Genomic DNA, 22333 nt, shown 5'->3' with positions numbered 1-22333 from the left:
GGATTTGGGGAGGATAAAACATTAGGAGGGTGAGAGGATTTGGGGAGGATAAGACATCAGGAGGGTGAGAGGGATTTGAAGAGTATAAGACGTCAGTAGGGGGAGAGGGTCTTGTGAAGGATAAGACGTCAGGAGGGTGAGAGGATTTGGGGAGGATAAGACTACGGTGTACAGGAGATTTGGGGAGGATAAGACTACAGGTACAGGGGGATTTGGGGAGGATAAGACTACGGGGTACAGGGGGATTTGGGGAGGATAAGACTACGGGGGTACAGGGGGATTTGGGGAGCATAAGACTACGGTGTACAGGGGGATTTGGGGAGGATAAGACTATGGGGTACAGGGGGAGGACAAGACTACGGGGTACAGGGGGATTTGGGGAGGATAAGACTGCGGGGTACAGGGGGATTTGGGGAGGATAAGACTACGGGGTACAGGGGGATTTGGGGAGGATAAGACTACGGGGTACAGGGGGATTTGGGGAGGATAAGACTACGGGTACAGGGGGATTAGGGGAGGATAAGACTACGGGTACAGGGGGATTTGGGGAGGATAAGACTACGGGTACAGGGGGATTTGGGGAGAATAAGACTACGGGGTACAGGGGGATTTGGGGAGGATAAGACTACGGGGTACAGGGGGATTTGGGGAGGATAAGACTACGGGGTACAGGGGGATTTGGGGAGGATAAGACTACGGGGTACAGGGGGATTTGGGGAGGATAAGACTACGGGGTACAGGGGGATTTGGGGAGGATAAGACTACGGGGTACAGGGGGATTTGGGGAGGATAAAACTACGGGTACAGAGGGATTTAGGGAGGATAAGACTACGGGGTACAGGGGGATTTGGAGAGGATAAGACTACGGGGTACAGGGGGATTTGGGGAGGATAAAACTACGGGGTACAGAGGGATTTAGGGAGGATAAGACTACGGGGTACAGGGGGATTTGGGGAGGATAAAACTACGGGGTACAGAGGGATTTAGGGAGGATAAGACTACGGGGTACAGGGGGATTTGGGGAGGATAAGACTACGGGGTACAGGGGGATTTGGGGAGGATAAGACTACGGGGTACAGGGGGATTTGGGGAGGATAAGACTACGGGGTACAGGGGGATTTGGGGAGGATAAGACTACGGGGGTACAGAGGGTTTTAGGGCACAACGGCAGCCGCTCATGGTTCTAACTCAGAGAGCTGCACTGCAGCGGTTACTGACAGTTGAGTTTCGCTTTCGGTTCGCTACATCCGGTGATCGGAATAGGGAGGTTTCCTCAAAGTGAGGCCGAGGCACTGGCAGCCAAAATGTGGCCCCTAAAGCTTTCTCTGTTGTTCCTACTCGCCCTAGTGTATACGGCAGGTGAGTGAGACCCCAGCCCGTGGTGTTTGCTGGGGGTAACTGGTACACGGGAACAGCGTGACAGGAACAGTGTGTGATAGGGACTGACCTCACTGGGTGACAGGGACAGACCTCACTGTGTGACAGGGACAGACCTCACTGTGTGATAGGGACTGACCTCACTGAGTGACAGGGACAGACCTCACTGTGTGATATGGACAGACCTCACTGGGTGACAGGGACAGACCTCACTGTGTGACAGGGACAGACCTCACTGTGTGATAGGGACTGACCTCACTGAGTGACAGGGACAGACCTCACTGAGTGACAGGGACAGACCTCACTGAGTGACAGGGACAGACCTCACTGTGTGATAGGGACTGACCTCACTGAGTGACAGGGACAGACCTCACTGTGTGATAGGGACAGACCTCACTGTGTGACAGGGACAGACCTCACTGTGTGATAGGGACTGACCTCACTGGGTGACAGGGACAGACCTCACTGTGTGAAAGGGACAGACCTCACTGGGTGACAGGGACAGACCTCACTGTGTGATAGGGACAGACCTCACTGGGTGACAGGGACAGACCTCACTGTGTGATAGGGACAGACCTCACTGTGTGACAGGGACAGACCTCACTGTGTGACAGGGACAGACCTCACTGTGTGACAGGGACAGACCTCACTGTGTGACAGGGACAGACCTCACTGTGTGACAGGGACAGACCTCACTGTGTGACAGGGACAGACCTCACTGTGTGACAGGGACAGACCTCACTGTGTGACAGGGACAGACCTCACTGTGTGACAGGGACAGACCCCACTGTGTGACAGGGACAGACCTCACTAGGTGACAGGGAGAGACCTCACTGTGTGACAGGGACAGACCTCACTGTGTGATAGGGACAGACCTCACTGTGTGACAGGGACAGACCTCACTGTGTGATATGGACAGACCTCACTGGGTGACAGGGACAGACCTCACTGTGTGATATGGACAGACCTCACTGTGTGATATGGACAGAACTCACTGGGTGATAGGCACAGACCTCACTGGGTGACAGGGACAGATCTCACTGGGTGACAGGGGCAGACCTCACTGGGTAACAGGGGTCAGACCTCAGTGGGTGACAGGGACAGACCTCACTGGGTGATAGGGACAGACCTCACTTGGTGACAGGGACAGACCTCACTGGGTGACAGAGGCAGACCTCAGTGGGTAGGGTGGGAGTGTGACAGGGGCTGACCTTATAGGGTAACAGGGCAGGCTGCACTGGGTGACAGGGACAGACCTCACTGTGTGATAGGGACAGACCTCACTGTGTGACAGGGACAGACCTCACTGTGTGATAGGGACAGACCTCACTGTGTGACAGGGACAGACCTCACTGTGACAGGGACAGACCTCACTGTGTGACAGGGACAGACCTCACTGTGTGACAGGGACAGACCTCACTGTGTGACAGGGACAGACCTCACTGTGTGACAGGGACAGACCTCACTGTGTGACAGGGACAGACCCCACTGTGTGACAGGGACAGACCTCACTAGGTGACAGGGAGAGACCTCACTGTGTGACAGGGACAGACCTCACTGTGTGATAGGGACAGACCTCACTGTGTGACAGGGACAGACCTCACTGTGTGATATGGACAGACCTCACTGGGTGACAGGGACAGACCTCACTGTGTGATATGGACAGACCTCACTGTGTGATATGGACAGAACTCACTGGGTGATAGGCACAGACCTCACTGGGTGACAGGGACAGATCTCACTGGGTGACAGGGGCAGACCTCACTGGGTAACAGGGGTCAGACCTCAGTGGGTGACAGGGACAGACCTCACTGGGTGATAGGGACAGACCTCACTGGGTGACAGGGACAGACCTCACTGGGTGACAGAGGCAGACCTCAGTGGGTAGGGTGGGAGTGTGACAGGGGCTGACCTTATAGGGTAACAGGGCAGGCTGCACTGGGTGACAGGGGCAGACCTCACTGAGTGACAGGGACAGACCTCACTGGGTGACAGGGACAGACCTCACTGGGTGACAGGGACAGACCTCACTGGGTGATAGGGACAGACCTCACTGGGTGACAGGGACAGACCTCACTGGGTGACAGAGGCAGACCTCACTGGGTGATAGGGACAGACCTCACTGGGTGACAGGGACAGACCTCACTGGGTGACAGAGGCAGACCTCAGTGGGTAGGGTGGGAGTGTGACAGGGGCTGACCTTATAGGGTAACAGGGGCAGACTGCACTGGATGATAGGGGCAGACCTCACTGGGTAGGGTGGGAGTGTGACAGGGACAGAACTCACTGGGTGGCAGGGACAGAACTCACTGGGTGGCAGGGACAGAACTCACTGGGTAGGGTGAGAGTGTGATAGGGACAGACCCCACTGAGAAAAGAGACAGGCATCACTGGGGAGCATGACATGGACATAGAGAATGGGAGGTTGATTTGTGGAGAGTAACGAGGCAGATAGTACAATGGGTGACATGTGCAGACCTCAGTGAGGTCTCAATATGTATTTTTTCCTGTTTTATATAAAAATATTCTTCCTGTTACGCCATATGCAGCTGCCTGCTCTTGTGGTAAATTATTTAATGTTTGTTTTTATCACCTTTCATTTGCATTTTCTCCAGTTTCTAATCTATAGTTGCCCTATTTTTATTTCTAATGGAGAATATTGTATAGGATATGGAAGCATTATTATTTGCATTAGGATTATCAGGATCTCTAATTAGCCTAAATGTTGGTAATTTATTTGGAACTACATTGTGACAGACAAATTAGCAGTGAAAGGTGTTTTAAAGGGACGTGATGGTGCTGTGCTGGAGACTATTGCAGGACACTTTGCAATATACAGTTGTAGAAATATTTTGTTGTTGGTGCTCTGCTACTCATTAATGAGTGTTCTGCAATTGCAGTCTTACCAGTTAGCACCAGTATAAACTCAAACACTGCATGTGTTACCCGTTAGCACTAGTATAAACTCAAACACTGCATGTGTTACCCGTTAGCACCAGTATAAACTCAAACACTGCATGTGTTACCCGTTAGCACCAGTATAAACTCAAACACTGCATGTGTTGCCAGTTACAGGGTTAATTAAAGGCTAAATCTGCTGCACAGTATCTCCAGGATACTACACTGTACCACACTTTATGTCCCTTAAATCATTTCCTACAGTGAAGCTCAGTCAGGAACCAGTTGCTCTTTTACTTTGTATAAAACTGAAATAGACAAAAATGAAAGTGTTAATAACAATATGAATTATGTAACTATAAATGCTTTGACATTATATTGTACGGGCAGAGACCCAGAATTCTCCACCCTGGAAAGTATCATCACTGATATTTCCGGGGAAGTTTCCAGATGAATATTCATTGTATTTGTGCTGTGATTTAGAGCAGCAGGGTGGGACGAATCTCTATCCCACTAACAGGGAGACTAGAAGTATCCAGTCAGTATTACTAATGAGCGAAGCTTAGACGCGCAGTGCTAAGTGATACCGGTGTAATATTTCCCTACCTTGTTACGTTGTCCTACCTATGTAACTAGGCTTGCCACCTCGGGCAGGTTTTCCTGGACACTTATGAGTTACGCATGCTGCAGGCTGTGTAGGGAGGAACATGAATACTGCTGTCCAGGATCACTATTTGTGTGCTGTCCAGCAAGTTCCCCTCTGCACACCCTGCAGCATGTGTGACTCATAACTGACCAGGAAAACATACCCAAGGTGGCAACCCTATATGTAGTGCGTAAGGCCAAGCCTTCATCTTGATAGACAATTTTCATATCTGCCATATTTGTTTCAAAAGGAGGCTGATGTTAAAATAGTGATCGGATTCTGTATCATTTTCCACGTTATATTTGGCTGTTTTCAGTGCAGATCTCGCTGAAACATAAATAATTAAAACATAAACACAAAATATTATGTATGGTATTAGCTTGTGATGTTAGCATTACTTTTATAGATGTATTTTTCAGGCTAGGTAACAAAGAATAATCTAAACATATCTGTACCCTGAAAAAATACATTTATAAAAGTAATGCTATCATCACAAGCTAATAACATACATGATATTTTTTATTATGTTGTAATGTTTTATGTTTGAGCGACAGCTGCACTCAAAACAGCCAAATATAAACACCCGATCAATATTTTCACATCAGCCTCCGTTTGAAACAAAAATGGCGGATATGAAAGTGCTCTATCTGGCCATACACGTTATGTAGGTAGGAAAACGTAACACAGATATTACAGAACACCGACTCCGTATAAACGCAATAAACAGTGCTGCAGCTGATTCACTGTTATGTGCTTGGTCTCCTAGAGCTGTAGTAAATCTCGTGCACAGGGATCTTTTCTTATTTATTTGTTTGTTTAGAGGGAAATAAAGCAACAACAATAATATTACTAATTATATTATTGCATTATTTTTTGTACAGAACTATGTGTGTAACAAGGGGGTTAAACGCATAGTTAAAGCCAACGTTGAATCAGCAATACTGTACCAATCCTGAATTGAACACTGCCAGTGATTGGCTGCTACACAAGTGTCCCGTCCCTGATTGGCTGCGCTAATACGTTCATCTAGCGCTGCGGAATCTGAATAACCGATAATAATAATAATAATCCCACTACTGGTCTAGGGCTGACTTTGTGTTTTAACCCTTGTGTGTGCTTGAACGGATAAAACACAAAGTGCTGTTGAAACAATAGTGCAATAAAACTGCTCTAGCACATTATTGTATTTTATCATCGCGTCTTTATGTTCCGCCTTTACTAGTGCCTATAGGGATTAAACACAAAGTGCTGTTGAAACAATAATAAAACTGCTCTAGCACATTATTGTATTTTATCATCGCGTCTTTATGTTCCGCCTTTACTAGTGCCTATAGGGATAAAACACAAAGTGCTGCTGAAACAATAGTGCAATAAAACTGCTCTAGCACATTATTGTATTTTATCATCGCGTCTTTATGTTCCGCCTTTACTAGTGCCTATAGGGATAAAACACAAAGTGCTGCTGAAACAATAGTGCAATAAAACTGCTCTAGCACATTATTGTATTTTATCATCGCGTCTTTATGTTCCGCCTTTACTAGTGCCTATAGGGATAAAACACAAAGTGCTGTTGTAACAATAATAAAACTGCTCTAGCACATTATTGTATTTTATCATCGCGTCTTTATGTTCCGCCTTTACTAGTGCCTATAGGGATAAAACACAAAGTGCTGCTGAAACAACAATAAAACTGCTCTAGCACGTTATTGTATTTTATCATTGCGTCTTTATGTTCCGCCTTTACTAGTGCCTATAGGGATTAAACACAAAGTGCTGTTGTAACAATAATAAAACTGCTCTAGCACATTATTGTATTTTATCATCGCGTCTTTATGTTCCGCCTTTACTAGTGCCTATAGGGATAAAACACAAAGTGCTGCTGAAACAATAATAAAACTGCTCTAGCACATTATTGTATTTTATCATCGCGTCTTTATGTTCCGCCTTTACTAGTGCCTATAGGGATTAAACACAAAGTGTTGCTGAAACAATAGTGTAATAAAACTGCTCTAGCACATTATTGTATTTTATCATCGCGTCTTTATGTTCCTCCTTTACTAGTGCCTATAGGGATAAAACACAAAGTGCTGCTGAAACAATAATAAAACTGCTCTAGCACATTATTGTATTTTATCATCGCGTCTTTATGTTCCGCCTTTACTAGTGCCTATAGGGATAAAACACAAAGTGCTGCTGAAACAATAATAAAACTGCTCTAGCACATTATTGTATTTTATCATCGCGTCTTTATGTTCCGCCTTTACTAGTGCCTATAGGGATTAAACACAAAGTGCTGTTGAAACAATAGTGCAATAAAACTGCTCTAGCACATTATTGTATTTTATCATCGCGTCTTTATGTTCCGCCTTTACTAGTGCCTATAGGGATAAAACACAAAGTGCTGCTGAAACAATAATAAAACTGCTCTAGCACGTTATTGTATTTTATCATCGCGTCTTTATGTTTCGCCTTTACTAGTGCCTATAGGGATTAAACACAAAGTGCTGTTGAAACAATAATAAAACTGCTCTAGCACATTATTGTATTTTATCATCGCGTCTTTATGTTCCGCCTTTACTAGTGCCTATAGGGATTAAACACAAAGTGCTGTTGAAACAATAATAAAACTGCTCTAGCACATTATTGTATTTTATCATCGCGTCTTTATGTTCCGCCTTTACTAGTGCCTATAGGGATTAAACACAAAGTGCTGCTGAAACAATAATAAAACTGCTCTAGCACATTATTGTATTTTATCATCGCGTCTTTATGTTCCGCCTTTACTAGTGCCTATAGGGATAAAACACAAAGTGCTGCTGAAACAATAGTGCAATAAAACTGATCTAGCACATTATTGTATTTTATCATCGTGTCTTTATGTTCCGCCTTTACTAGTGCCTATAGGGATAAAACACAAAGTGCTGCTGAAACAATAATAAAACTGCTCTAGCACATTATTGTATTTTATCATCGCGTCTTTATGTTCCGCCTTTACTAGTGCCTATAGGGATAAAACACAAAGTGCTGCTGAAACAATAATAAAACTGCTCTAGCACGTTATTGTATTTTATCATCGCGTCTTTATGTTCCGCCTTTACTAGTGCCTATAGGGATAAAACACAAAGTGCTGCTGAAACAATAGTGCAATAAAACTGCTCTAGCACATTATTGTATTTTATCATCGCGTCTTTATGTTCCGCCTTTACTAGTGCCTATAGGGATAAAACACAAAGTGCTGCTGAAACAATAGTGTAATAAAACTGCTCTAGCACGTTATTGTATTTTATCATCGCGTCTTTATGTTCCGCCTTTACTAGTGCCTATAGGGATTAAACACAAAGTGCTGCTGAAACAATAATAAAACTGCTCTAGCACAATATTGTATTTTATCATCGCGTCTTTATGTTCCGCTGTCACTAGTGCCTATAGGGATAAAACACAAAGTGCTGCTGAAACAATAGTGTAATAAAACTGCTCTAGCACATTATTGTATTTTATCATCGCGTCTTTATGTTCCGCCTTTACTAGTGCCTATAGGGATTAAACACAAAGTGCTGTTGTAACAATAATAAAACTGCTCTAGCACATTATTGTATTTTATCATCGCGTCTTTATGTTCCGCCTTTACTAGTGCCTATAGGGATAAAACACAAAGTGCTGCTGAAACAACAGTGCAATAAAACTGCTCTAGCACATTATTGTATTTTATCATTGCGTCTTTATGTTCCGCCTTTACTAGTGCCTATAGGGATAAAACACAAAGTGCTGCTGAAACAATAGTGCAATAAAACTGCTCTAGCACATTATTGTATTTTATCATCGCGTCTTTATGTTCCGCCTTTACTAGTGCCTATAGGGATAAAACACAAAGTGCTGCTGAAACAATAATAAAACTGCTCTAGCACATTATTGTATTTTATCATCGCGTCTTTATGTTCCGCCTTTACTAGTGCCTATAGGGATAAAACACAAAGTGCTGTTGAAACAATAGTGCAATAAAACTGCTCTAGCACATTATTGTATTTTATCATCGCGTCTTTATGTTCCGCCTTTACTAGTGCCTATAGGGATAAAACACAAAGTGCTGCTGAAACAATAATAAAACTGCTCTAGCACATTATTGTATTTTATCATCGCGTCTTTATGTTCCGCTGTCACTAGTGCCTATAGGGATAAAACACAAAGTGCTGCTGAAACAATAGTGTAATAAAACTGCTCTAGCACATTATTGTATTTTATCATCGCGTCTTTATGTTCCTCCTTTACTAGTGCCTATAGGGATAAAACACAAAGTGCTGCTGAAACAATAATAAAACTGCTCTAGCACATTATTGTATTTTATCATCGCGTCTTTATGTTCCGCCTTTACTAGTGCCTATAGGGATAAAACACAAAGTGCTGCTGAAACAATAATAAAACTGCTCTAGCACGTTATTGTATTTTATCATAGCGTCTTTATGTTCCGCCTTTACTAGTGCCTATAGGGGTAAAACACAAAGTGCTGCTGAAACAATAGTGCAATAAAACTGCTCTAGCACATTATTGTATTTTATCATCGCGTCTTTATGTTCCGCTGTCACTAGTGCCTATAGGGATAAAACACAAAGTGCTGCTGAAACAATAGTGTAATAAAACTGCTCTAGCACGTTATTGTATTTTATCATCGCGTCTTTATGTTCCGCCTTTACTAGTGCCTATAGGGATTAAACACAAAGTGCTGCTGAAACAATAATAAAACTGCTCTAGCACATTATTGTATTTTATCATCGCGTCTTTATGTTCCGCTGTCACTAGTGCCTATAGGGATAAAACACAAAGTGCTGCTGAAACAATAGTGTAATAAAACTGCTCTAGCACATTATTGTATTTTATCATCGCGTCTTTATGTTCCGCCTTTACTAGTGCCTATAGGGATTAAACACAAAGTGCTGTTGTAACAATAATAAAACTGCTCTAGCACATTATTGTATTTTATCATCGCGTCTTTATGTTCCGCCTTTACTAGTGCCTATAGGGATAAAACACAAAGTGCTGCTGAAACAACAGTGCAATAAAACTGCTCTAGCACATTATTGTATTTTATCATTGCGTCTTTATGTTCCGCCTTTACTAGTGCCTATAGGGATAAAACACAAAGTGCTGCTGAAACAATAGTGCAATAAAACTGCTCTAGCACATTATTGTATTTTATCATCGCGTCTTTATGTTCCGCCTTTACTAGTGCCTATAGGGATAAATCACAAAGTGCTGCTGAAACAATAATAAAACTGCTCTAGCACATTATTGTATTTTATCATCGCGTCTTTATGTTCCGCCTTTACTAGTGCCTATAGGGATAAAACACAAAGTGCTGTTGAAACAATAGTGCAATAAAACTGCTCTAGCACATTATTGTATTTTATCATTGCGTCTTTATGTTCCGCCTTTACTAGTGCCTATAGGGATAAAACACAAAGTGCTGCTGAAACAATAATAAAACTGCTCTAGCACATTATTGTATTTTATCATCGCGTCTTTATGTTCCGCTGTCACTAGTGCCTATAGGGATAAAACACAAAGTGCTGCTGAAACAATAGTGTAATAAAACTGCTCTAGCACATTATTGTATTTTATCATCGCGTCTTTATGTTCCGCCTTTACTAGTGCCTATAGGGATTAAACACAAAGTGCTGTTGTAACAATAATAAAACTGCTCTAGCACATTATTGTATTTTATCATCGCGTCTTTATGTTCCGCCTTTACTAGTGCCTATAGGGATAAAACACAAAGTGCTGCTGAAACAACAGTGCAATAAAACTGCTCTAGCACATTATTGTATTTTATCATTGCGTCTTTATGTTCCGCCTTTACTAGTGCCTATAGGGATAAAACACAAAGTGCTGCTGAAACAATAGTGCAATAAAACTGCTCTAGCACATTATTGTATTTTATCATCGCGTCTTTATGTTCCGCCTTTACTAGTGCCTATAGGGATAAAACACAAAGTGCTGCTGAAACAATAATAAAACTGCTCTAGCACATTATTGTATTTTATCATCGCGTCTTTATGTTCCGCCTTTACTAGTGCCTATAGGGATAAAACACAAAGTGCTGCTGAAACAATAGTGCAATAAAACTGCTCTAGCACATTATTGTATTTTATCATCGCGTCTTTATGTTCCGCCTTTACTAGTGCCTATAGGGATAAAACACAAAGTGCTGTTGAAACAATAATAAAACTGCTCTAGCACATTATTGTATTTTATCATCGCGTCTTTATGTTCCGCCTGTCACTAGTGCCTATAGGGATAAAACACAAAGTGCTGCTGAAACAATAATAAAACTGCTCTAGCACATTATTGTATTTTATCATCGCGTCTTTATGTTCCGCCTTTACTAGTGCCTATAGGGATAAAACACAAAGTGCTGCTGAAACAATAGCAATAAAACTGCTCTAGCACATTATTGTATTTTATCATCGCGTCTTTATGTTCCGCCTTTACTAGTGCCTATAGGGATAAAACACAAAGTGCTGCTGAAACAATAATAAAACTGCTCTAGCACATTATTGTATTTTATCATCGCGTCTTTATGTTCCGCCTTTACTAGTGCCTATAGGGATTAAACACAAAGTGCTGCTGAAACAATAATAAAACTGCTCTAGCACATTATTGTATTTTATCATCGCGTCTTTATGTTCCGCCTTTACTAGTGCCTATAGGGATAAAACACAAAGTGCTGCTGAAACAATTAATAAAACTGCTCTAGCACATTATTGTATTTTATCATCGCGTCTTTATGTTCCGCCTTTACTAGTGCCTATAGGGATAAAACACAAAGTGCTGCTGTAACAATAATAAAACTGCTCTAGCACGTTATTGTATTTTATCATCGCGTCTTTATGTTCCGCCTTTACTAGTGCCTATAGGGATAAAACACAAAGTGCTGCTGAAACAATAATAAAACTGCTCTAGCACATTATTGTATTTTATCATCGCGTCTTTATGTTCCGCCTGTCACTAGTGCCTATAGGGATAAAACACAAAGTGCTGCTGAAACAATAGTGTAATAAAACTGCTCTAGCACATTATTGTATTTTATCATCGCGTCTTTATGTTCCGCCTTTACTAGTGCCTATAGGGATTAAACACAAAGTGCTGTTGTAACAATAATAAAACTGCTCTAGCACATTATTGTATTTTATCATCGCGTCTTTATGTTCCGCCTTTACTAGTGCCTATAGGGATAAAACACAAAGTGCTGCTGAAACAACAGTGCAATAAAACTGCTCTAGCACATTATTGTATTTTATCATCGCGTCTTTATGTTCCGCCTTTACTAGTGCCTATAGGGATAAAACACAAAGTGCTGCTGAAACAATAGTGCAATAAAACTGCTCTAGCACATTATTGTATTTTATCATCGCGTCTTTATGTTCCGCCTTTACTAGTGCCTATAGGGATAAAACACAAAGTGCTGCTGAAACAATAATAAAACTGCTCTAGCACATTATTGTATTTTATCATCGCGTCTTTATGTTCCGCCTTTACTAGTGCCTATAGGGATAAAACACAAAGTGCTGTTGAAACAATAGTGCAATAAAACTGCTCTAGCACATTATTGTATTTTATCATCGCGTCTTTATGTTCCGCCTTTACTAGTGCCTATAGGGATAAAACACAAAGTGCTGCTGAAACAATAATAAAACTGCTCTAGCACATTATTGTATTTTATCATCGCGTCTTTATGTTCCGCCTGTACTAGTGCCTATAGGGATAAAACACAAAGTGCTGCTGAAACAATAGTGTAATAAAACTGCTCTAGCACATTATTGTATTTTATCATCGCGTCTTTATGTTCCGCCTTTACTAGTGCCTATAGGGATAAAACACAAAGTGCTGCTGAAACAATAATAAAACTGCTCTAGCACATTATTGTATTTTATCATCGCGTCTTTATGTTCCGCCTTTACTAGTGCCTATAGGGATAAAACACAAAGTGCTGTTGTAACAATAATAAAACTGCTCTAGCACGTTATTGTATTTTATCATAGCGTCTTTATGTTCCGCCTTTACTAGTGCCTATAGGGGATAAAACACAAAGTGCTGCTGAAACAATAGTGCAATAAAACTGCTCTAGCACATTATTGTATTTTATCATCGCGTCTTTATGTTCCGCTGTCACTAGTGCCTATAGGGATAAAACACAAAGTGCTGCTGAAACAATAGTGTAATAAAACTGCTCTAGCACGTTATTGTATTTTATCATCGCGTCTTTATGTTCCGCCTTTACTAGTGCCTATAGGGATTAAACACAAAGTGCTGCTGAAACAATAATAAAACTGCTCTAGCACATTATTGTATTTTATCATCGCGTCTTTATGTTCCGCTGTCACTAGTGCCTATAGGGATAAAACACAAAGTGCTGCTGAAACAATAGTGTAATAAAACTGCTCTAGCACATTATTGTATTTTATCATCGCGTCTTTATGTTCCGCCTTTACTAGTGCCTATAGGGATTAAACACAAAGTGCTGTTGTAACAATAATAAAACTGCTCTAGCACATTATTGTATTTTATCATCGCGTCTTTATGTTCCGCCTTTACTAGTGCCTATAGGGATAAAACACAAAGTGCTGCTGAAACAACAGTGCAATAAAACTGCTCTAGCACATTATTGTATTTTATCATTGCGTCTTTATGTTCCGCCTTTACTAGTGCCTATAGGGATAAAACACAAAGTGCTGCTGAAACAATAGTGCAATAAAACTGCTCTAGCACATTATTGTATTTTATCATCGCGTCTTTATGTTCCGCCTTTACTAGTGCCTATAGGGATAAATCACAAAGTGCTGCTGAAACAATAATAAAACTGCTCTAGCACATTATTGTATTTTATCATCGCGTCTTTATGTTCCGCCTTTACTAGTGCCTATAGGGATAAAACACAAAGTGCTGTTGAAACAATAGTGCAATAAAACTGCTCTAGCACATTATTGTATTTTATCATTGCGTCTTTATGTTCCGCCTTTACTAGTGCCTATAGGGATAAAACACAAAGTGCTGCTGAAACAATAATAAAACTGCTCTAGCACATTATTGTATTTTATCATCGCGTCTTTATGTTCCGCTGTCACTAGTGCCTATAGGGATAAAACACAAAGTGCTGCTGAAACAATAGTGTAATAAAACTGCTCTAGCACATTATTGTATTTTATCATCGCGTCTTTATGTTCCGCCTTTACTAGTGCCTATAGGGATTAAACACAAAGTGCTGTTGAAACAATAATAAAACTGCTCTAGCACATTATTGTATTTTATCATCGCGTCTTTATGTTCCGCCTTTACTAGTGCCTATAGGGATAAAACACAAAGTGCTGCTGAAACAACAGTGCAATAAAACTGCTCTAGCACATTATTGTATTTTATCATTGCGTCTTTATGTTCCGCCTTTACTAGTGCCTATAGGGATAAAACACAAAGTGCTGCTGAAACAATAGTGCAATAAAACTGCTCTAGCACATTATTGTATTTTATCATCGCGTCTTTATGTTCCGCCTTTACTAGTGCCTATAGGGATAAAACACAAAGTGCTGCTGAAACAATAATAAAACTGCTCTAGCACATTATTGTATTTTATCATCGCGTCTTTATGTTCCGCCTTTACTAGTGCCTATAGGGATAAAACACAAAGTGCTGTTGAAACAATAGTGCAATAAAACTGCTCTAGCACATTATTGTATTTTATCATCGCGTCTTTATGTTCCGCCTTTACTAGTGCCTATAGGGATAAAACACAAAGTGCTGTTGAAACAATAGTGCAATAAAACTGCTCTAGCACATTATTGTATTTTATCATCGCGTCTTTATGTTCCGCTGTCACTAGTGCCTATAGGGATAAAACACAAAGTGCTGCTGAAACAATAATAAAACTGCTCTAGCACATTATTGTATTTTATCATTGCGTCTTTATGTTCCGCCTTTACTAGTGCCTATAGGGATAAAACACAAAGTGCTGCTGAAACAACAATAAAACTACTCTAGCACATTATTGTATTTTATCATCGCGTCTTTATGTTCCGCCTTTACTTGTGCCTATAGGGATAAAACACAAAGTGCTGCTGAAACAATAATAAAACTGCTCTAGCACATTATTGTATTTTATCATTGCGTCTTTATGTTCCGCCTTTACTAGTGCCTATAGGGATAAAACACAAAGTGCTGCTGAAACAATAGTGTAATAGAACTGCTCTAGCACATTATTGTATTTTATCATCGCGTCTTTATGTTCCGCCTTTACTAGTGCCTATAGGGATAAAACACAAAGTGCTGCTGAAACAATAATAAAACTGCTCTAGCACATTATTGTATTTTATCATCGCGTCTTTATGTTCCGCCTTTACTAGTGCCTATAGGGATAAAACACAAAGTGCTGCTGAAACAATAGTGTAATAAAACTGCTCTAGCACACTATTGTATTTTATCATTGCGTCTTTATGTTCCGCCTTTACTAGTGCCTATAGGGATAAAACACAAAGTGCTGCTGAAACAACAATAAAACTGCTCTAGCACATTATTGTATTTTATCATCGCGTCTTTATGTTCCGCCTTTACTAGTGCCTATAGGGATAAAACACAAAGTGCTGCTGAAACAATAATAAAACTGCTCTAGCACATTATTGTATTTTATCATTGCGTCTTTATGTTCCGCCTTTACTAGTGCCTATAGGGATAAAACACAAAGTGCTGCTGAAACAATAATAAAACTGCTCTAGCACATTATTGTATTTTATCATCGCGTCTTTATGTTCCGCCTTTACTAGTGCCTATAGGGATAAAACACAAAGTGCTGCTGAAACAATTGTGTAATAAAACTGCTCTAGCACATTATTGTATTTTATCATCGTGTCTTTATGTTCCGCCTTTACTAGTGCCTATAGGGATAAAACACAAAGTGCTGGTGAAACAATAATAAAACTGCTCTAGCACATTATTGTATTTTATCATCGCGTCTTTATGTTCCGCTGTCACTAGTGCCTATAGGGATAAAACACAAAGTGCTGCTGAAACAATAATAAAACTGCTCTAGCACATTATTGTATTTTATCATCGCGTCTTTATGTTCCGCCTTTACTAGTGCCTATAGGGATAAAACACAAAGTGCTGCTGAAACAATAGTGTAATAAAACTGCTCTAGCACATTATTGTATTTTATCATCGCGTCTTTATGTTCCGCCTTTACTAGTGCCTATAGGGATTAAACACAAAGTGCTGTTGTAACAATAATAAAACTGCTCTAGCACGTTATTGTATTTTATCATCGCGTCTTTATGTTCCGCCTTTACTAGTGCCTATAGGGATTAAACACAAAGTGCTGCTGAAACAATAGTGCAATAAAACTGCTCTAGCACACTATTGTATTTTATCATCGCGTCTTTATGTTCCGCCTTTACTAGTGCCTATAGGGATAAAACACAAAGTGCTGCTGAAACAACAATAAAACTCCTCTAGCACATTATTGTATTTTATCATCGCGTCTTTATGTTCCGCCTTTACTAGTGCCTATAGGGATAAAACACAAAGTGCTGCTGAAACAATAGTGTAATAAAACTGCTCTAGCACATTATTGTATTTTATCATCGCGTCTTTATGTTCCGCCTTTACTAGTGCCTATAGGGATAAAACACAAAGTGCTGCTGAAACAATAATAAAACTGCTCTAGCACATTATTGTATTTTATCATCGCGTCTTTATGTTCCGCCTTTACTAGTGCCTATAGGGATAAAACACAAAGTGCTGTTGTAACAATAATAAAACTGCTCTAGCACGTTATTGTATTTTATCATTGCGTCTTTATGTTCCGCCTTTACTAGTGCCTATAGGGATAAAACACAAAGTGCTGTTGTAACAATAATAAAACTGCTCTAGCACGTTATTGTATTTTATCATCGCGTCTTTATGTTCCGCTGTCACTAGTGCCTATAGGGATAAAACACAAAGTGCTGTTGTAACAATAATAAAACTGCTCTAGCACGTTATTGTATTTTATCATCGCATCTTTATGTTCCGCCTTTACTAGTGCCTATAGGGATTAAACACAAAGTGCTGCTGAAACAATAATAAAACTGCTCTAGCACGTTATTGTATTTTATCATCGCGTCTTTATGTTCCGCCTTTACTAGTGCCTATAGGGATAAAACACAAAGTGCTGCTGAAACAATAGTGCAATAAAACTGCTCTAGCACATTATTGTATTTTATCATCGCGTCTTTATGTTCCGCCTTTACTAGTGCCTATAGGGATAAAACACAAAGTGCTGCTGAAACAATAATAAAACTGCTCTAGCACATTATTGTATTTTATCATCGCGTCTTTATGTTCCGCCTTTACTAGTGCCTATAGGGATAAAACACAAAGTGCTGTTGTAACAATAATAAAACTGCTCTAGCACGTTATTGTATTTTATCATCGCGTCTTTATGTTCCGCCTTTACTAGTGCCTATAGGGATAAAACACAAAGTGCTGTTGTAACAATAATAAAACTGCTCTAGCACGTTATTGTATTTTATCATCGCGTCTTTATGTTCCGCTGTCACTAGTGCCTATAGGGATAAAACACAAAGTGCTGTTGTAACAATAATAAAACTGCTCTAGCACGTTATTGTATTTTATCATCGCATCTTTATGTTCCGCCTTTACTAGTGCCTATAGGGATTAAACACAAAGTGCTGCTGAAACAATAATAAAACTGCTCTAGCACGTTATTGTATTTTATCATCGCGTCTTTATGTTCCGCCTTTACTAGTGCCTATAGGGATAATACACAAAGTGCTGCTGAAACAATAGTGCAATAAAACTGCTCTAGCACATTATTGTATTTTATCATCGCGTCTTTATGTTGCGCCTTTACTAGTGCCTATAGGGATTAAACACAAAGTGCTGTTGTAACAATAATAAAACTGCTCTCGCACATTATTGTATTTTATCATCGCGTCTTTATGTTCCGCCTTTACTAGTGCCTATAGGGATAAAACACAAAGTGCTGCTGAAACAATAATAAAACTGCTCTAGCACATTATTGTATTTTATCATCGTGTCTTTATGTTCTGCCTTTACTAGTGCCTATAGGGATTAAACACAAAGTGCTGTTGTAACAATTATAAAACTGCTCTAGCACATTATTGTATTTTATCATCGCGTCTTTATGTTCCGCTGTCACTAGTGCCTATAGGGATTAAACACAAAGTGCTGCTGAAACAATAATAAAACTGCTCTAGCACATTATTGTATTTTATCATTGCGTCTTTATGTTCCGCCTTTACTAGTGCCTATAGGGATTAAACACAAAGTGCTGCTGAAACAATAATAAAACTGCTCTAGCACGTTATTGTATTTTATCATCGCGTCTTTATGTTCCGCTGTCACTAGCGCCTATAGGGATAAAACCCAAACCTTCTTTCTCCAACATTGGTGTGTCCGGTCCACGGCGTCATCCTTACTTGTGGGATATCTCTTCCCCAACAGGAAATGGCAAAGAGTCCCAGCAAAGCTGGCCATATAGTCCCTCCTAGGCTCCGCCCACCCCAGTCATTCTCTTTGCCGTTGCACAGGCAACATCTCCGCGGAGATGGTTAAGAGTTTTTTGGTGTTTAAATGTAGTTTTTATTCTTCTATCAAGTGTTTGTTATTTTAAAATAGTGCTGGTATGTACTATTTACTCTGAAACAGAAAAGGATGAAGATTTCTGTTTGTGAGAGGAAGATGATTTTAGCAGACAGTAACTAAAATCGATTGCTGTTTCCACATAGGACTGTTAAGATGAAGTAACTTCAGTTGGGGGAAACAGTTAGCAGACTTTTCTGCTCAAGGTATGACTAGCCATATTTCTAACAAGACCATGTAATGCTGGAAGTCTGTCATTTCCCCTTATGGGGACCGGTAAGCCATTTTCTTAGTCAAGCAAACAGAATAAAGGGCTTAATATGGGCTATAAAACTGGTAGACATTTTTATGGGCTAAATCGATTGCTTTATTTGGGCATTTTATTTATATTTATGCTGACAATTCACATTTATAAACTTGGGGAACGTTTATTAAACGTCAGGCACTATGTTAGACACCTTTTCCAGTCAGGGGGCCTTCCTAGTTGTAGGCTGAGCCTCATTTTTGCGCCATTACTGCGCAGTTGTTTTTTGAGAGCAGGGCATGCAGATGCATGTGTGAGGATCTGAAAGTTGCTGGAAAAGTTTCTAGAAGGCGTCAATTGGTATCGTATTCCCCTCTGGGCTTGGTTAGGTCTCAGCAAAGGCTATAGCTGGGACTGTATAGGGGTTAAATTTGTAAACGGCTCCGGTATTTTAAGGGTTAAAGCTCTGAAATTTAGTGTGCAATACTCTTAATGCTTTAAGATACTGTGGTGAAATTTTGGTAATTTTTGAACAATTCCTTCATACTTTTTCACATATTCAGTAATAACGTGTTTTCTGTTTAAAATTTAAAGAGACAGTAACGGTTTTGTTTTAAAACGTTTTTTGTGCTTTATTGAAAAGTTTAAGCCTGTTTAACATGTCTGTGCCTTCAGATAAGCTATGTTCTATATGTATGAAAGCCAATGTGTCTCCCCATTTAAATTTGTGTGATAATTGTGCCATAGCGTCCAAACAAAGTAAGGACAGTACTGCCACAGATAATGAAATTGCCCAAGATGATTCCTCAGATGAGGGGAGTAAACATGATACTACATCATCTCCTACTGTGTCTACACCAGTTTTGCCCACACAGGAGGCCCCTAGTACATCTAGCGCGCCAATGCTTATTACCATGCAACAATTAACGGCTGTAATGGATAACTCCATAGCAAATATTTTATCCAAAATGCCTACTTATCAGAGAAAGCGCGATTGCTCTGTTTTAAACACTGAAGAGCAGGAGGGCGCTGATGATAATTGTTCTGTCATACCCTCACACCAATCTGAAGGGGCCATGAGGGAGGTTTTGTCAGATGGGGAAATTTCAGATTCAGGAAAAATTTCTCAACAAGCTGAACCTGATGTTGTGACATTTAAATTTAAATTAGAACATCTCCGCGCACTGCTTAAGGAGGTGTTATCTACTCTGGATGATTGTGACAACTTGGTCATTTCAGAGAAATTATGCAAGATGGACAAGTTCCTTGAGGTTCCGGTGCACCCCGACGCTTTTCCTATACCCAAGCGGGTGGCGGACATAGTGAATAAGGAGTGGGAAAAGCCTGGCATACCTTTTGTTCCCCCCCCTATATTTAAGAAATTATTTCCTATGGTCGACCCCAGAAAGGACTTATGGCAGACAGTCCATAAGGTCGAGGGGGCAGTTTCTACTCTAAACAAACGCACTACTATTCCTATCGAGGATAGTTGTGCTTTCAAAGATCCTATGGATAAAAAATTGGAGGGTTTGCTTAAAAAGATTTTTGTACAGCAAGGTTACCTTCTACAACCCATTTCGTGCATTGTTCCTGTCACTACAGCAGCGTGGTTCTGGTTCGAGGAACTAGAAAACTCGCTTAGTAGAGAGACTCCATATGAGGAGGTTATGGACAGAGTTCACGCACTTAAGTTGGCTAACTCTTTTATTTTAGATGCCGCTTTGCAATTAGCTAGATTAGCGGCGAAAAATTCAGGGTTTGCTATCGTGGCGCGCAGAGCGCTTTGCCTAAAGTCTTGGTCAGCGGATGTGTCATCCAAGACAAAATTGCTTAACATCCCTTTCAAAGGTAAAACTCTATTTGGACCAGAATTGAAAGAGATTATTTCAGACATCACTGGGGGAAAGGGCCACGCCCTTCCACAAGATAGGCCTTTCAAGGCCAAGAATAAGTCTAATTTTCGTTCCTTTCGCAAATTTCAGGAACGGACCGGCCTCTAATTCTGCATCCTCTAAGCAAGAGGGTAATGCCTCACAACCCAAACCAGCCTGGAAACCGATGCAAGGCTGGAACAAGGGTAAGCAGGCCAAGAAGCCTGCCGCTGCTAACAAAACAGCATGAAGGAGTAGCCCCCGATCCGGGACCGGATCTAGTGGGGGGCAGACTCTCTCTCTTTGCTCAGGCTTGGGCAAGAGATGTTCAGGATCCCTGGGCGCTAGAAATAGTTTCTCAGGGTTATCTCCTGGAATTCAGGGAACTACCCCCAAGGGGAAGGTTCCACATGTCTCACTTATCCTCAAACCAAATAAAGAGACAGGCGTTCTTACATTGTGTAGAAGACCTGTTAAAGATGGGAGTGATACACCCAGTTCCAATAAAGGAACAAGGAATGGGATTTTATTCCAATCTGTTCGTAGTTCCCAAAAAAGAGGGAACTTTCAGACCAATTTTGGATTTGAAGATCCTAAACAAATTTCTCAGGGTACCATCGTTCAAGATGGAAACCATTCGAACGATTCTACCCACTATCCAGGAAAGTCAATTTATGACTACCGTGGATCTAAAGGATGCGTACCTACATATTCCTATCCACAAAGAACATCATCAGTTCCTAAGGTTCGCCTTTCTGGACAAGCATTACCAGTTTGTGGCCCTCCCATTCGGGTTAGCCACTGCTCCAAGGATTTTCACAAAGGTACTAGGGTCCCTTCTAGCAGTTCTAAGACCGAGGGGCATTGCAGTAGTACCTTACTTGGACGACATTCTAATACAAGCGTCGTCCCTGTCAAAAGCAAAGGCTCATACAGACATCGTTCTGGCCTTTCTCAGATCACACGGATGGAAGGTGAACATAGAAAAAAGTTCTCTGTCTCCGTCGACAAGAGTTCCCTTCTTGGGAACAATAATAGATTCCTTAGAAATGAGGATTTTTCTGACAGAGGTCAGAAAGTCAAAACTTCTAAGCACTTGTCAAGTTCTTCATTCTGTTCCTCGTCCTTCCATAGCGTAGTGCATGGAAGTAGTAGGGTTGATGGTTTCAGCAATGGACATAGTTCCTTTTGCACAAATTCATCTAAGACCAGAGATTCATTCCGTTGGTGGCTGACCCTGGACAATCTATCCCAGGGAATGAGCTTCCGCAGACCAGAGTGGGTCATTGTCACGACCGACTCCAGTTTAGTGGGCTGGGGCGCGGTCTGGGAATCCCTGAAAGCTCAGGGTCTATGGTCTCGGGAAGAGTCTCTTCTCCCGATAAACATTCTGGAACTGAGAGCGATATTCAATGCTCTCAGGACTTGGCCTCAACTAGCAAAGGCCAGATTCATAAGATTCCAATCAGACAACATGACGACCGTTGCGTATATCAATCATCAGGGGGGAACAAGGAGTGCCCTGGCGATGAAAGAAGTGACCAACATAATTCAATGGGCAGAGGATCACTCCTGCCACCTGTCTTCGATCCACATACCAGGTGTGGAAAACTGGGAGGCGGATTATCTGAGTCGTCAGACATTCCATCCGGGGGA

General features: G+C 41.0%; 1 protein-coding gene across 5 annotated transcripts in view; it reads left to right on the top strand.

The window, feature by feature from the left end:
* Positions 1-1255: 1255 nt before the first annotated feature.
* The window catches only part of CD58 (CD58 molecule), a 753750-nt gene continuing 732672 nt past the window's right edge, over positions 1256-22333 (top strand). For all 5 annotated transcript variants that reach the window (XM_053705745.1, XM_053705746.1, XM_053705749.1 and 2 more), the window contains exon 1: positions 1256-1359. In XM_053705745.1, the coding sequence (XP_053561720.1) occupies positions 1305-1359 (55 nt within the window). In that variant the 5' untranslated portion in view covers positions 1256-1304. The remainder of the gene's footprint in view (positions 1360-22333) is intronic.

This window comes from Bombina bombina, chromosome 3, assembly GCF_027579735.1.
Source record: "Bombina bombina isolate aBomBom1 chromosome 3, aBomBom1.pri, whole genome shotgun sequence".
NCBI classification, from domain to species: Eukaryota; Metazoa; Chordata; class Amphibia; order Anura; family Bombinatoridae; genus Bombina; species Bombina bombina.
The sequence above is the reverse complement of the archived record's forward strand: the minus strand, read 5'-3'. Positions and strand labels throughout refer to the sequence as shown.